We start from the raw sequence: 15889 nt of genomic DNA, 5'->3' as shown, positions 1-15889 counted from the left end.
CATAACATGTCCTTAATGCTTGAAAAAAGAGCCTTGTTCATTCCATTTAACAAATGGACTTATCTTCTTTTTCAGCTCCAATCTATTTGACAATTTAAGCCCAACAACATCTTATCAGGCTGACCTTGCCATCTTAGCATCTGTTGAAATTAGAGGGTGAGTGTTGATACTAGTTTAGCAAGTGTCTCTTTCTTAGATGAGTGTTTTTTGTTTTTGTTTGTTTTTTTGGTAAATTTCCTTGCGGATCTTGTCTCTCATTGAGCCTTGGAGGTTTTGTAACAGAAAAATAAACACGGATTCATATCGTCATCTTTGGGGCTTTAAGTGAAACCTAAGTAATTTGGGATCCCAAGTCAATTTTGAAAATGGGACTTGGGTTCCTAAGTCATTTAAGTGCCTTTGAAAAAGCTACTCTTCATCTTTATAATTTGTTCAAAGAACAGTATGTAAAAATTACTCCCAAAAAATCACCTTCTGAACAGACTAAGAAAATACACTTTGAGTCCAAAACTGCCAAAACCCTTTTTTTAGAATGTCAAAATACTCTCCAAATATAGGTCTAAAGTAGCTTGTCCTTTTCAGCCTAAGGTATAGTATCTGTGAGGCTGTGATGGGACTCTTCTACTGCAGTTTATTGAAAGCCACACTTCACCTTACTGTTAAATGGTCCTTCTGATCAGCCAGACAACTCAGGATGCCTCTCACTACATATTTTAATGTTCCTGAATAGCTTTTATTTATATATTTATTTTACAAAGAGCACTTTTCTGTGCAGCTTTTAAACCTCTAAAGAATCCTGACTGTTCAGTGAAGATGTTAATTTTTCTCCTGCTGGAACACGAATATTGCTCACAATCATTGAGGCCTTGCATATTTTTTAGGGGAAAAGTGAAAATCGCCTGTGAGGCACCATTTTCTTTAATTTTTCCTTTGCACCAGAAATCTTCTGCATTAATAAGTTTCTTGAGATCCTGGTACTGTTAAACCTTCATGTTTAAAAAGGAGGAAAAATTAGTCAAACCACCATTACCAACCAGGTGCTGGCTGAGTTCCATGTATGACTCTACCAATCAGATGCCCCTATCATCAACCCGGCTCACAGTTGACTTCCTCACCACAGAAGATTGTCGAGACAGCATGTATTAATTTTATACTATGCCCCAAACTAGAAGAATATGAAGAAACATCCCTCTGAGAGAGAATTGTTCTTAACAGTATATTGAGCAGAAGATCAAGCATTTTATACCAAAAAAATCCCACTTCTGCTCATTCCAGCATCCAGTATTTAGGGTGGAAAGGTCATTGTCAGTCAGTGTTGTTTTGTAGATATTTGTAAATTTAGTTTTCTCCAGTCTGCATTATGAAAGCCTTAGGGTCACTTTTTAGAAATTAGTAGTTCATTAAGCTAAATATTTGATAGCTTTGTTTATTCCCTTCACTATGTAGTGTCTCTTCTCCTGATCACATCTTCCTCCCCATTGCAAACTGGCAACCCCAGGAGAATCCAGAGACAGAAGAAGACATAGGACCTCTAGTTCAGCACATATATGAGGTATGTAATGGTTGCTGATTTGAGGCCCAGGATTCTAGCTAATAAATTACAGGGGAAGGAGGAAATATTTTAGTTAAGATTTCCTTTATGGTAAATGTGCTTTCCTCCATGTGGTTGTTCAATAGGAACTTAAAATTTACTGCATTGAGTCAATTTAGTCCACTAGTTCAAGCCTCTGAGGAAGGCAAAGATAATAACATTTAATATAGCCAGCTGTGCAGTGCTGTACATTGCAGTTAGTAGAACTTGAGAAGAAATTCCTCTCTGATCCTTACAGCAGTCAGCTTATACCTGAATCATAAGCTCCTATGCTATTTTACATAACTGTGCATGGTATTGGCCATAAAATCATCCAGTACTTTAGAAAACTTTACAAATTATCTGATCACCTGAATCTTGCAACAGTGAAACCAGTAAAATGACTACTCTGTGTGTTAATTATTCTGGACACTCAGCTGTACTGTAATTATGCAGTCATTATTACAAAAGCCTTTTGCCTTGAAAATTAGTCTTTTGAGAGTTCCTTTTTTTAAGCAACTGTCACAGATTTCATCTGTGTTCAATTAATTTTTTTAAATAATTTTTTTTAGAAAGACTGACTATAATTCAAGTTATTATGCAACCAATAAGGTACTGATTTATCTAAAAAAAATTATTCTTATATATCTGACGTGTCCACAACGTACATACAACTTTGGATAAGACATGTACAGTATCTCTCACTTTGGGCAATGTAGTACATTTAACAAATGGAATTTCTTGAAGGTAGAAAAAATCTTTCCTTTTAAGTTTTTTCAGAAGAATCTCCCCTTTCCAGCAAATTATTTCAAGTAATTATAAGTTAGCTTCTTGGGAGATGAAATTTCATTCCATAGTAACACTGGTGATACTCTGATTGTACTGACAGTCAGGGGAAATCTTGTAGATGCTCCTTCATATAATTTTAAATATATACTAGTGCCTATTGGGCCATTAATAAAGGAAAGAGGATAGTCTTACACAGTCATTAATTTTCTTCTTGTCACTAGCTGAGAAACAATGGTCCAAGTGCCTTTAGCAAGGTGATGCTAAATCTTCAATGGCCTTACAAATACAACAATAACACCCTGTTGTATATTATGCAATATGAAATTGATGGACCCATGAACTGCACTTCAGATATGGAGATCAATCCATTGAACATTAAGGTAAGCAGAGACTTTGGTAATGCCATGTTTGGGTATACTATAAAATGTGAAATATAAGATTATTTATATAGACCAGACCCTTTGCTGATCTAAATAAGCATAGATGCTAGTTTTGTTAGTTTTACTCCTATTGAGAATCTGCCTATTTTCTCTATGCTTTTTTATGTATTCCCTTTTATTTTTTGTTATATCCTGGTTCCTTGCAATAAGAGACACCAGCTGGAAGGATAGGTAGACACCAGTTTTTCAGCCAAAAGTTCAGATCTAGTATCTCACATTTTTAAAAAAAAAACTCATGTTGGCATAGTTTTCACTCCACAGCAATGTGTAGCCTTTTATTTTATTTAAAGTGAATTTTGTAATGTGGACAACACAATAACACCACCGTGGGTTCAGCTGTGGCAGCTACAGTTTCAAGCTTAATAGAGTAAAAGTCACCTTTGCTACTTGCTTCAGAGTTAGTCTCTAGGAACAGATAAAGACCAAAGGTAGTAACTACACATACATTCACAAGTACAAGGTCTAGACTGTTTTAAAATTTTTATTAAAGTTACAATTAAAGTTAAGATTACCCAAGCATATAGAAAGTCTATACATATCTATGACAAGGATGTGAATATAACTATATTTGTAACTTAACAACAGTGTTAGGGTCTGATGGGTCTCTCCTGGCTTGATCATCAGTAGAGGGATGGTTCCTGATGGAGTCCCCCATACTAGGGAGTTCAATTTTCCCATTCTGGGCATCCTCTTTTTATAATGTAATTCTGTCTTTACCTGCATTCTGCACACGTCCATAAAAGTGTCAACCTCTTTCTCTTATTGGTTTGTGTCCCCTGAAAACTTAAGGGACCCCAATTTTCTATAGGCTGTGTAAGTTCCCTTTATTCTCATTAGCATTGATGCATAACCTGTATCCCGCGGTTGAGACATGTCGGATATAGATGTGCCTTTACAGTATTTTTATGATTCAATATTTATTTTCTGGGTAATTTTACACAATATTACCACTTGGTACCTCTTTTCCCATAATCTGAGGGCATCGAGTTATTTTCTGGTCACTCATGTCATCATTTCTTGTCTCCAAGACCTAAAATAGCTAAGCTAAAATCTTGCAGGCCTCAGCCTACATGTTCTTGCATTTCAGCTTGTCATGTCTGATACTTGGTTCTTCTGAATACTGATCAATCTTATACTTCTATAATCTTACAAATTAACTCTAATTAACATAAAATGAATATATATGATATAACATTAATGAATAATTAAAAACATTGGCTACAAATGGAATGTTACTTAATCTAGATTTAAACAGCAACATTCCAAAAGTTGTTTTGTTATTTATGTAATATTTTTATTTTTCAATTTAGTAGGAGACATTTCATTATTGTTTTTATTACTACTTATTTATCTAAGGCCTGATCTAAAGCACAGTGAGGTCAACGGACGTCTTTTAATTGATTTCAGTAGCCTTTGGATGAGGCCCAGCATGCCACAAAATTATTTTATATATAATACACAATGGTATATATTTCTTTCATGTAATTTCAATATACTGTATAAATATAGTGTGTACATATACACCTCTATCTCGATATAATGCTGTCCTTGGGAGCCAAAAAATCTTACCACGTTATAAGTGGAACCACCTTATATTGAACTTGCTTTGATACACCGGAGTGTGCAGCCCTGCCCCCCCCCTCGGAGCACTGCTTTACCGCATTATATCCGAATTCATGTTATATCAGGCTGCGTTATTTCGAGGTAGAGGTGTATATGCGATTTCAAATCCCTCACAAGGATAAATGGGTATTTCGTATGTGGAACCCAGAATCGTATAGTGTCCCTTAGGTCTCAAATGTGAAATCTGGAAAAAGAATTCCAAAATTGGAGGAATTGCTGAGGCCCACAATATGATACAAATGTGTGTATGTAAGTGTAGCATACAGTGCTTGTACCGGTTTCTTAGACTCAAATACATTAGAAGTTTTGGGGAGAGACCCTTGAATATGAGATTGCTAAATTGAAAGCGCACTATTGACAGCTTTAAGAATAGATAGATTCTTTGCTCATTCTAAGCATGAAACTTCTATTGACATCAGCTAACATTCTACTAATTGAACTGGCTGAACTGTGTTTTAAAAAAAAAAAAAGCACTAATAATTGTCAAAGTATTGAGTTCGGTGAGGCAAGAATTGGACACTACAGGGCTCTGAATTAGGTCGTATTAACCATCTATATTAATGATCTAGGAAAGGGAGTGATTAATTAAAATAGTAATTAAATTTGAAGATGATGCTAAATTTTGGAGATTTGCAAATCTCAGCTAGGACAGAGACAAAGGGGCCAATGGGGATTAAAAATAAGGACACACACATCTTTTGAATAGGTTCCATTCTGCTGCACCTACCAGAAAGTTCCAGACTAGGGCTGTGTGCAATTCATAGATTTTGATTTGTCCAAGTTTTGTGAAATCTTTCAGGTGAGGTCAGTTTGAATTTTTTCTTGACATAGTTTTACTTTACTTGAAGTTTACAGGCACCCAGAAAGTCAATGCAAAACACTAATAAACTTGAGTTCCTTCAATGGTTTTGCTATGCAATTGGTATGTTCATGTCTGTGTTGCAATGACATAGCAACAAAATTATCCCTGGTTTCAAGGAATCAGTTTGCAAAATCACTTCTTTTTCTCTGGAACACAGAAACAGCATTAACAATTAAGCAAAAAACGTGAATGACCTAGTCGAAGAATTTTGGCTAGCTGTTGGCTTGTAACCCAATTTCTGCACACTCTTAAGTCTAATCATTAGTAGTAGTTCTTAAAGGTCTCAGATCACATTTGCCAAGAGTAGGGGTATTAGCCTGGTGTCCTAGACATGTTCTTTTTAGGTAATTACTTTTGTCTACTTAAAATTCCACGGCATTCCCCATAGTATGTGCAGGGGCGGCTCTAGGCATTTTGCCACCCCAAGCACGGCAGGCAGGCTGCCTTTGGCGGCTTGCCTGCAGGAGATCCCCGGTCCTGCGAATTCAGTGGCAGCCTGCGGGAGGTCCGCTGAAGCCACGGGACCAGCGGACCCTCCACAGGCATGCTGCTGAAGGCAACCTGCCTGCCGCCCTCACGGCGACCGGCAGAGTGCCCCCCGTGGCTTGCCGCCCCAAGCACATGCTTGGCGTGCTAGTGCCTGGAGCCGCCCCTGAGTATGTGGCAGTATTCTCGCATTCCTCTACTAAACTGTGGTGAAGTGTTGCTCTCTGCAGTTAAAACGTTACTATGTTCCATCCCAGAGGTGATTGCTTCTGTTAAGTTATTCCTGTATATGTATTTGGTAGTTTGTAAAGCATTCTAAGATCCTTTAGGATAGAAGATGCTATATAAAATATTGTTTATTATTTGTGTCTTTCTTGATGTAACCCTAGATTTCAGTTCCTAAAGCAGATGAGAAGAATGAAACAATTAGGGATGAAGATAATCGTGATCACCATATAAATCGAAGAGATATAACTGCCATTGAAGGCGATGTACATACTTTGGTAAGTGCTTCACTGATATATTTCAGCTGTCATCTTTTGCTCTTTTAATGGAGAGATGAAAACTTTGGAAATAGTTTTATAAGGGAAAGAATGCATTTGATAATCTAGGGCCTTGATTTTTCCATGTGTTTCCATTTTTAGTGGAACATATCTAATTGTGCAATCAACTAATTAGATGTCTGAATGCATTTGTGCCCACAGTTATTTGCAGGTATGGAAATTGAGTTGAGGCCTTTTTCAACGTCAGGGTGTCCATATACTATGCTTTTCTGTAGAGTTGGGAGATTGACAGTTGGATGGGGGAGGTGTGAGAAACTGAGGAGATGTATAATGACTGGGTGATCCCTGGGGGCATCTTCACAGCCCTGGATTGCAGTGACATCAGAGCATACTCTATCTAACTGACCAATGGACTTTCTGCCCTCCTGTTCCTGATGTTTGCAGGGACCTATCCCTGTTTTCTGGATAACAGCAGGGAGTGGGAAAAGGTCTGAGCTCTTGTGGCCTCTCGGCTCCCAAGGGGACCCAATATCCACAGGAAGTGTGGGGATCATCTGTGTTTCTCTTTGAAAGGAGACAGTAGTGCTAGGTAGAGGGATTTGGGGGATCGACTCTGCAGGAGGAAAAAGTAATAATATAGTAATAATAATGTAGTGAGTCCATTTTATCTAGTAGGTGAGGGAGCAAATGTAGAGGGAATCCAGGGTGGGCGGGGAGGAGGTTATGTTTAAATGGGGACTCTTTAGAAAGGATAATTCTAAAGAAATGTTTAAATGGTTTGGAACCATCAAGCTGTGTATCCATCTGTTGTTGCTGTCACCCATGAATTCTTTCCATTGCTTCACCTTTTTTCTTTCTCTTGTTTGTTATGCTCGGTTCTTGTGCCTTGTCTTTAATTGGCTGGGGCAGGGACCGTGTCCACCTAGTGTTTGTACAGCCCCTAACAAAGTCAGACCCTAGTTCTGATTTGGGCCCTTTGGCATTACTGTCATATAAATAAAGTTACTCAGTCTATTCTGTAACTCTGAGACTGCAGAAATGGACTGTGAATTTCTCCCCATTTCTGTGGAATGAACTGTCAGACCTTTGGGAAGGGCAGTCTGATGGATCTGCCTGGGAGAAGTGGTGGGAGTACTTCTGGGATTGGTGTTCTGCTCAAGAGGCTGGCATCAAGGCAGAGCCGTAGGCGTAGACTCTGTGGGTGCTCCGGGGCTGGAGAACCCATGGGAAAAAATTGGTGGGTGCTTTGCACCCACTGGCAGCACCTCGCCCCAGCTCATCTCTGCCTCCACTCCACCTCCTCTCCTGAGCGTGCCGCATCCTGCTTCTCCCCCCTCCTCCCAGCGCTCATGCCGTGAAACAGCTCTGATCTGATAGTCTGAGTCTTCTCCACATAAGAGCTCCAAACTCCTATACCTCCAGTTGCCAAACATTCCTTTCTTAAGGGTTACTGCCTTTGCCCAGCCTTCCCAATGGCTTGGTTGGACTCTCTAATCACCAAAAATTATAGCCTGTATCTGGAGTCTGTATTTTAGCATTTTCAGGAAGACTGATTACAGGTAGGTTCCATTTAAAATATAACCTGCACTGTCTGCAATAACCCCAGTAGCTTCCCCTAATTAGAAGAGGAGATACTGCAGAATAGCAAACAGTGGATTTTAACAGCACCTATTATAGATGATACAATACAGTAGGTTTCTTCAGTCTCTTAACATCTATGATTTATTATAGGTGAGATACTTCAATTGATTCACTAGCTTGATAAATAACTCAGTGTTTCAAACAACTCTGAGACGGGTGACATCAAGGACACAGTTTCTGAGTAACAAGAATATGCTGCCAGTTTACGTTTTTATCTTGTACTCTTTCCCTCCAAGGCAGGGTGATGGTTCTGAATGTCACGTCAAAAAAGGAAGGGGAAAAGAGGCAACCTTGTTTTGTTCCTCTTTCAGTCTGAACTGTTGATGATCTAATCCCATTAGTTAATGATGATGCTAGTGGAAAATAGAAATGTTTAATCCAGGTTAGAAAAGCTAGCCGAACTCTGAATTTCCTTGGCAATGCTTACAGGTAAGGGACTGTGATGCGGTCCCTGGGGTTCATCCTTGGACTGTGGGACTACTGTGCCCCCTTAACTCTCCACCCTGGGCTGTTTCTCACAATGCTTTGTTAGTGACAAGCAGCAAACCCCTCCAGGTGCTGTTATCGCTCAGCACAGCAGCATGTGAAGCTAGATTGCATGAATGCTTCCAGAGCCACTCATGAATCACACAGGGAAAGGCACCAGCCAAATCTTCCCAGCTCCCAGCCTCAGGAATATACCATCTTGCACTGCTCAAGACCCTTTATTGAGCAATGCAAGTTTATTAATTGGTTCACCACTTCATCAGTGGAAAGTGGACATACACCAGCCTTTGTAAACCTGAGCAGATTTACTAAACACTTCAAGGAAACTCACTGGTAAAGATAAATAATAAAACAAGTTTATTGACTACAGAAGATAGATTTTAAGTGATCATAAGTGACAGGCACAAAGCCAGGTTACCAAAATAAAATAAATATAAATATGCAGTCTAAACTCTCAATCCTGTTAGACTGGGCAACATGTAGATTAAGCAGTTTTTCTCATCCCACTGGATATTGCAATTCATAGTATGCAGGTTTCACCCTTGAAACCTGGACCAGTCTTCTCTTTTGGAGTCTTCAGTCTTCTGAGTGTCCTTGTTGCTTGCAGCATAGGGAGAGGAGAAAAGGCGAAGCATGGGGCCCTTGTGTTCTGTTTTATACCCTTAATCTGTGTGCTTGGAGAGGCATGTCTGGTGGGCATTGCTGAGTCACAAAGTGACACAATACCCCTGGTGTGTCTCCTGTGAGTGAGTCATTGAATTGTAACTCCTCTGCTGGACAAAGGCTGGTGATGTCTGTTCTGCACCCACCCAAGCGTTGGTTACCTCCCTTGTTGTTGTCGCTGGAGAGCTAGTATCTGGGCGCGTCCCAAACCCACAGCATATTTTAGTGAAAACCATACAACACAATTCTTATAATTTTATATGCATTAATGATGCACATATTTAGATGGGACAGTGGGTTTCAGCAGATCGCCTGATACCTCACATGGCATGCTTTATTTGCAATATCACAATTATATATATAGATGAGGAACATGGGGGTTACAGGGTGCTCCCCCAAGCTATAGAGTGTCACAGGGTCACTCTCCCTTACTGAAGGCCTTTTGTCCAATTTATCAACAATGCAGCAGCAGAATGTTTCAGAGGTGTCTGATACAGCAGGTGGAATCTTTGGCATAAATCTTTTTCTAAAACCTCTGTGACCTTTGTATGAAGGCAACAACAATGAAGCACTTAGGTTGGGTCTGTGCAGTTATTTGGCACACGGTACACAATAAAATGAGAAGCCAAAGCTTTCACAGTTTCTAGAACAAAGAGAGAAAGTAAAGCAGTCTAGTCAGTTATCATATTAACGGGAACAATTACTATTTGAAATAATTTTTTAGCTATGTTCTCTAGGAGTGGAGGATACTACAGTCTGAAAGGATTTGTGCTGCTCCTCGTTTAAGGGTATTTATCTTAAATGATGGAATTTGGCTTTTACATGTTGTAACAACAATATATTGCATCATGAGTTTGTGATATCCAGTTGTGAAATACAATGCTATGGAAATCTATAACTGAGAATACATTGGGTACAATGTACCATATTTTGTAGAAATATGTAACCTTTCTAATTCACACACTGAACAATTACAAACTCCAGCATTCAGTGAGAGTTCAGATGGGCACACATCTTACTAAAGTATATATCTATAATGCATATCCTGGAATCGCCATCAGATGTTTCTAATCATGGTACAAAGGGGCCTTAAAATTGGGTTAAATCAATAGAGTTCGTTAATTGCAAAATTATGGAATTTTGCTATGGATTTCCCAGTCACTTGAGTGATTTATGGTGTTTCTATTGCACATTTGAATATATAAATTATCTAATGTTTAGCAATTGATGTAATGTCATTTGTGCCTTTAAGACTGAATGTAGACATAGTAATGAATTTTCATCAGTGAGGTAATCATTCCTCTTGTTACACATAGGGCTGTGGAACTGCTGAATGTTTAAAAATAGTCTGCCAAGTTGGCCGCTTGGAGAGGGGAAAGAGTGCAATATTGTATGTAAAATCTCGCCTTTGGACCCAGACCTTTATGAACGTAAGTGCCTATTAATAATTCACAATCTCTCTCAGCTTCTGAAACATGAAAAGTCTTTTTACATGCAGCATGTAATATCAATTTTGGTTTTTTGCACAGAAAGAAAACCAGAATCATTCATACTCGCTCAAGTCATCAGCCTCATTCAATGTTATAGAGTTCCCTTACAAGAACCTTTCATTTGAAGATATCCACAATTCTACAGTAGTAAGTCATTTATGTCTGAACATGGTTTGACATAATGCACATTCAGTTGAAATTAATACGATCAAAATGAAGCACATAAATCCACCTTCATAATGCTACTAAATTTTAACTAACCCTTAGTTTTATATTTAAAAATTATTTATACATATAAAATTAAGAATAAAACCAAACATTTTCAATCTGAAAACAAGGATTCTAGCATTTGGCACGTAGGCTGTCATATATCTATATTGACAATACTGTGTGCAAATAGACCTAGTTATTAGATACAAATCAGTCTACATACTGACAATCCTGAATCACTTGTTCTGATGTTCAGGATTATATTTAGTCCTTTATTGGGAAATACAGTTTACTGATGTCACAGTGGTGGTACTACCAAACCTCTTAGGGCCCAATTCGGCAGACGTATGCAATATATGCTATTTATCATTCATCTTTGACCGCTTCACCTGCCTTTTGCCTACTAATCTATGTCTGCTGGGACTGCTTTTAATATTCCAAAGCTTAGAGAAGCTTTCCCGCACCTACCATCTCGTGGGTCCCCCTCCCCTTAACTCTTCCAGAGACATATTCCCTTCTCCCCATCCCCACCCATGCACATTACACTTGCCAGACCCCAGAATGGACAGTGGTTAGTCCTGCACAACTGACAGATGTGAAGACCAATACCTTGTGACCAAACTGGTACAATAAGAAATCCAGGAATGGTAGAAATTTTTAGTTTTCTAGTCTTTGTAGAGTGGAAGGGTTTGAACTTAAAAATTATGACATTCTTATTTATTAAAATTAATATTAATAATAATTAATAATCTGGTACTGCAGTAGTGCCCAACAGCCCCAGTGAAGAACCAGAACTATATTGCACTAGGCAGTGTACAAATGCAGAACAAAAAGATGAACTCTGCTCCAAACAGCTTAACAAAGTATTAAGGCAGTAGACAACAGGGTGATACAAAGACAAGGAGAAACAATGAGGCAGCAGTGGTCATCATGACAAACAGCGAGCTCTGCTCACCAGCTCTCTAACCAGGTCAAGACTTTTGTAGGCATTACGGCAAAAGAGAGTTTTTACAGAGGGATTTGGAAGAGGACATTCTTATACAGTGTCTGGTTTCTAAAATATATTAGTTACAATTTACAAGTTCCAAGTCCTGTAAGGTTTGATTCTTAGCATTACCAGGGGGCCTCCCTTTAAAATAAAATAAAATATGTCAAAAATATTTTTAAAAACTCTGACACATTTGTGAGATGCCACAGTTCTTCTTTAAAATGTCAAGCGTATATAGAATCTGTATTTAGTGTGGTTCAAAGGCTTTCATAGCCTTGGATAATGTGGCTGCTTCCAGCTGGGGCTGATGAAGCCTTTTTGAATTGATATATTCTCCATCAATTTACAGAAGTGCCATCTCATCCAAAAGAAATGTTGTTTCATGCGTTCCATTAGGATGTGTTTTAAATATGACAGGTTCAAAATATGTATGTCACAAACTGTATGGACAAACTCATTCATGCCACTGCCTAATAAAATGTGATCCGTTGTGTTTTCCATTAGGTTACCACAAATATCACCTGGGGCATTCAACCACAGCCCATGCCAGTGCCAGTCTGGGTTATAATTTTGGCTGTCCTAGCAGGATTATTGCTCCTGGCTGTTCTAGTCTTTGTAATGTACAGGGTAAGCATCATACTTTGGGGGCAGGGAGGGGGGGTTCCATTACTGATGTATTACTGCAAATGAGACTAGTAATTTTCTCCTAAACAGTCTGAATATGTTGATCTATTGGGTAAACTGCAGAGTCCATCCATTCATTCTAGGTTGTTGAGCAGGGGAGGAGTTGCAATAAAGATTGGTGTTTGTGGGAGGACTGGGCTGTTGTTTGGCTGTTTCCTTTTTCAGTTAGTATTTCCTGGTTTTAGAGGATGAGCTGAAACTAGGGAGTAGGGAGGAAAACCCAAGTGACTGAATAGTTACTTGGTTTAAGCTCACACAATGAAAAATGTCTTGTAGATGGGATGACTGTCACTTTCCAAATATGTGTGATTTCTCCAAATTACAGATGGGGTTCTTCAAACGTGTGCGACCTCCTCAGGAAGAACAAGAAAGAGAACAGCTGCAACCCCATGAAAATGGCGAAGGGACGTCAGAAGCTTAAAAAGAGTTTTATCTGTGTAACATACTGAAACTGTAAAAATGCCAGCATCTTGGTTACAAATTTTGATTTCCCTCTTAAGGAACAGACACTCCACAACTGCACTACTGCTGATGTCTTTTGGCATTGGGAATAGCCTTAACTACAGATTAAAAGCAATATATTTAATTCATCCCTTGTATTAATCATGTTAATAGATGTGACTAATGCATATGCACTGATTTGGATGTCAAAAACATACATGATATTTAGTTCCATGATTTTGCTAATCTAATTTCAGAGGCAGTCTTCTGATGCACAGACTAGTGTTGTACGAACTGCTACATAGATTTTACTTACGCTCCGTAAACCAGAAGTTCCCATAGTTAATTGCTAGATTTAGTATGTTCTCTGCTGATGGACATTTACATTCAGACACTAATTTTCAAGCTCTCAGTGGCTAGATGCACAAAATGAGTATAGCTTGTTTTACAAGTCTGCCTTGATTGCAAAGCTTTTCTGTCCTTAGACTGTATGTAGGCTGATGATTTCCCCAAAAAGAGTATACATGGGAACATTCAGCAGGATCGTTCCCATTTGCCTTCTCTTCTGCATGTTGGTAGCCCTTTCTGTAGGGAGTTGCGGGTCAGCTGCTTCCATGGGACCATTTCTCCTCCCCTCTCCCACTCCTCTTGATTTCATAGATGGTGCTTCACAGGTCTTAGTCTGCATTTTTAATCAAATATAATTACACTGATATCAACCCTAGTGTGGATGATGTTATATCAGTATAAAGATTCTTTCTGCTAGGATAGCTTAGTACCCTCCCAAACATATATAAACTATACCAGTTTAAATTCCTTCATGCCAATGTAACTGTGTCCACACTAATGGTACGTCCAGACTACCCGCCGTATCGGCGGGTAGCGATCGATTTTTCGGGGATCGATATATCGCGTCTCATCTAGACGTGATATATCGATCCCTGAACGCACTCCCGTCGACTCCGGAACTCCACCGGAGCGAACGACGGTAGCAAAGTCAACACAGGGAGCTGCGGACATCGATTCCGCGCCGAGGACCCAAGATAAATAGATCTAAGATACTTCGACTTCAGCCACGCTATTCACGTAGCTAAAGTTGCGTATCTTAGATCGATACCCCCCCTAGTGTAGACCAGCCCTAATGGTATCATGCTACTTAAATATACTAGGATAGTTGAACTGATGCAACTTTTGTATTTGACAAGCTCTAAGAGTAACAGCAAAGACAGAATGCTTTGGCATGTATTCCAGGTTGCTTGGGGCAGCATCTCCACTATGAATACCCCAGTGACCAGAGAACCTTTTTGCTGCAAGTTGTCTGAAATTAATAGCTTGTTTAAACTTTCATTTCTGCCTCATGTCTGGTTTTTTGAAAACCAGGACTGATTTTCACTCTTCATTGCATTCTTCTTAGCTGAGCCATTATTTTTCTGAGTTATTACTGAGAAAGTCCAAAGTTAGTAAGGAGTTAATATGTATATTGGGCACCTTGCTTTTTTATCCATTTACATATTGTTTTAGACAGCTGTTTAAGTGAAATTAGTTTATAATGGAAATCCTGGCCTCACTGCAGTAATGGATTTTACCCACTGCCTTTAATTTTATAGTATTGTTATTGTAATCATAGAGGGAGGAATCAGGACCCAAGCCATTAGGGACATGTCTACAAGGCATCTTGGGGGCAAGCCTCTCACCCTGGATCCACAGAGTTGCTCTAGTGTGGCTTATGCTGGCACTCAAAAAATAGATGTTTTGATGTTGCATCATGGTCCAGAACTCAGGCCCTCAAGCCCATCTCATCCCACCCTGGCTTAAGAATCCAACCTCTAACCTGACCCGTCTACACAGCTGTTTTCAGAGTGCTTGTGCAAACCCTGCGAATCTGACCCAGGTTTGGACCCAGGCTGGGAGGCTGGGTCCCAGATGCAGAGTAGACATACCCTAGATGGCCTTGTTGTATGAGTTTTAAGATGAGACAGGAGTGATTTTTTTATTAAATTCAGCTTCAACTGAGGCTTGATCCTGCAGTTATACTGCACACCTGATTCCCATTGACGTTAGTGGGAAATCTGCACACAAGGACCATTGGATTCTTTGGGTCTAGTCTGAAACTTAGGCTATGCCTAGAAGTTGAAGAGACTGTCAGCAGAGAGAACATGGCTCTGATTCTGCAAACATGTATGTGCTTAAAGCACGTGAGTAGCCACAGTGATTTGGAATCAGCAGGAGAATTCACGTATCTAAGGATGAGCACAGGACTGAGGCCATCACAGGGAGACAGAAAAGCACGAGAAAGCTCAGCTCATCTGGGAGAGGTGTTAATGTTAGCATTAACTACCTCCTGATCAGGTCAGGAAAAGCTTGTTATTTCTTGGCATTTAGGGTACAAAGGTATAATTTCAGCACCACTGCTTTAACTATTGAAACATCCATTTGTACTAAGTTGCATAAAGTAAGATTTCTTGAAATTATTTGTATTTCTTATATTCTACTAAAGAATAACAGCAAATAATTGCCTCCCCTCTTTGATTAAAATTCCTGTACATCCACTAATCTCCAGTTTCATTGTTAGAAAACAGTAACATAGCTGCAGTGTTCAGGTTACATCATAACTGCAACTGGATACGCAGCCCCCAGTTCAGGACAGCACATATGCACAGGCTTAAAGTTAAGCATGTGCTTAACGGATATTTTGAACAGGTATGCTTTCCTGAATTGAGGTCTTTGTTTTTACAATCTAGATTTGGCAATAAGATGATTATAGAATTTATATTTTCTACTGTCATAATAGTTTTCATAGTGGCCTGCAAGTGCTACTTGTATTCTTATAACAAGTGTTTGATAATGTTCACTTTTTTATAAAGAAAATGTGATATTTTTGTATGCAATGAATGCCCCTGAATCAAGTGCTGTGCATAAAATACGAATAGCAGATAACTTATTTAGTCCTCTTTTCAGACAAACTCATTTCATAAATCCAGATTCATGTATATGCACTAACAACTTGTGAAAT

The 15889-nt window shown here is 39.1% G+C and overlaps 1 protein-coding gene across 1 annotated transcript in view; it reads left to right on the top strand.

Moving 5' to 3' along the window:
• Positions 1-13021, top strand: part of ITGAV (integrin subunit alpha V) — a 75761-nt gene extending 62740 nt beyond the window's left edge. The window contains exons 23-30 of the mRNA XM_030579687.1: positions 76-156; positions 1447-1552; positions 2581-2739; positions 6160-6273; positions 10380-10493; positions 10593-10700; positions 12256-12378; positions 12761-13021. Coding sequence (XP_030435547.1) covers positions 76-156; positions 1447-1552; positions 2581-2739; positions 6160-6273; positions 10380-10493; positions 10593-10700; positions 12256-12378; positions 12761-12856 — 901 coding nt within the window. The 3' untranslated portion in view covers positions 12857-13021. The remainder of the gene's footprint in view (positions 1-75; positions 157-1446; positions 1553-2580; positions 2740-6159; positions 6274-10379; positions 10494-10592; positions 10701-12255; positions 12379-12760) is intronic.
• Positions 13022-15889: the final 2868 nt, after the last annotated feature.

The sequence above is a fragment of the Gopherus evgoodei genome, chromosome 11, assembly GCF_007399415.2.
Source record: "Gopherus evgoodei ecotype Sinaloan lineage chromosome 11, rGopEvg1_v1.p, whole genome shotgun sequence".
In the NCBI taxonomy this organism is placed as follows: domain Eukaryota; kingdom Metazoa; phylum Chordata; order Testudines; family Testudinidae; genus Gopherus; species Gopherus evgoodei.
Note: the sequence above shows the minus strand (reverse complement) of the source record. Positions and strands in the feature narration are given on the sequence as shown.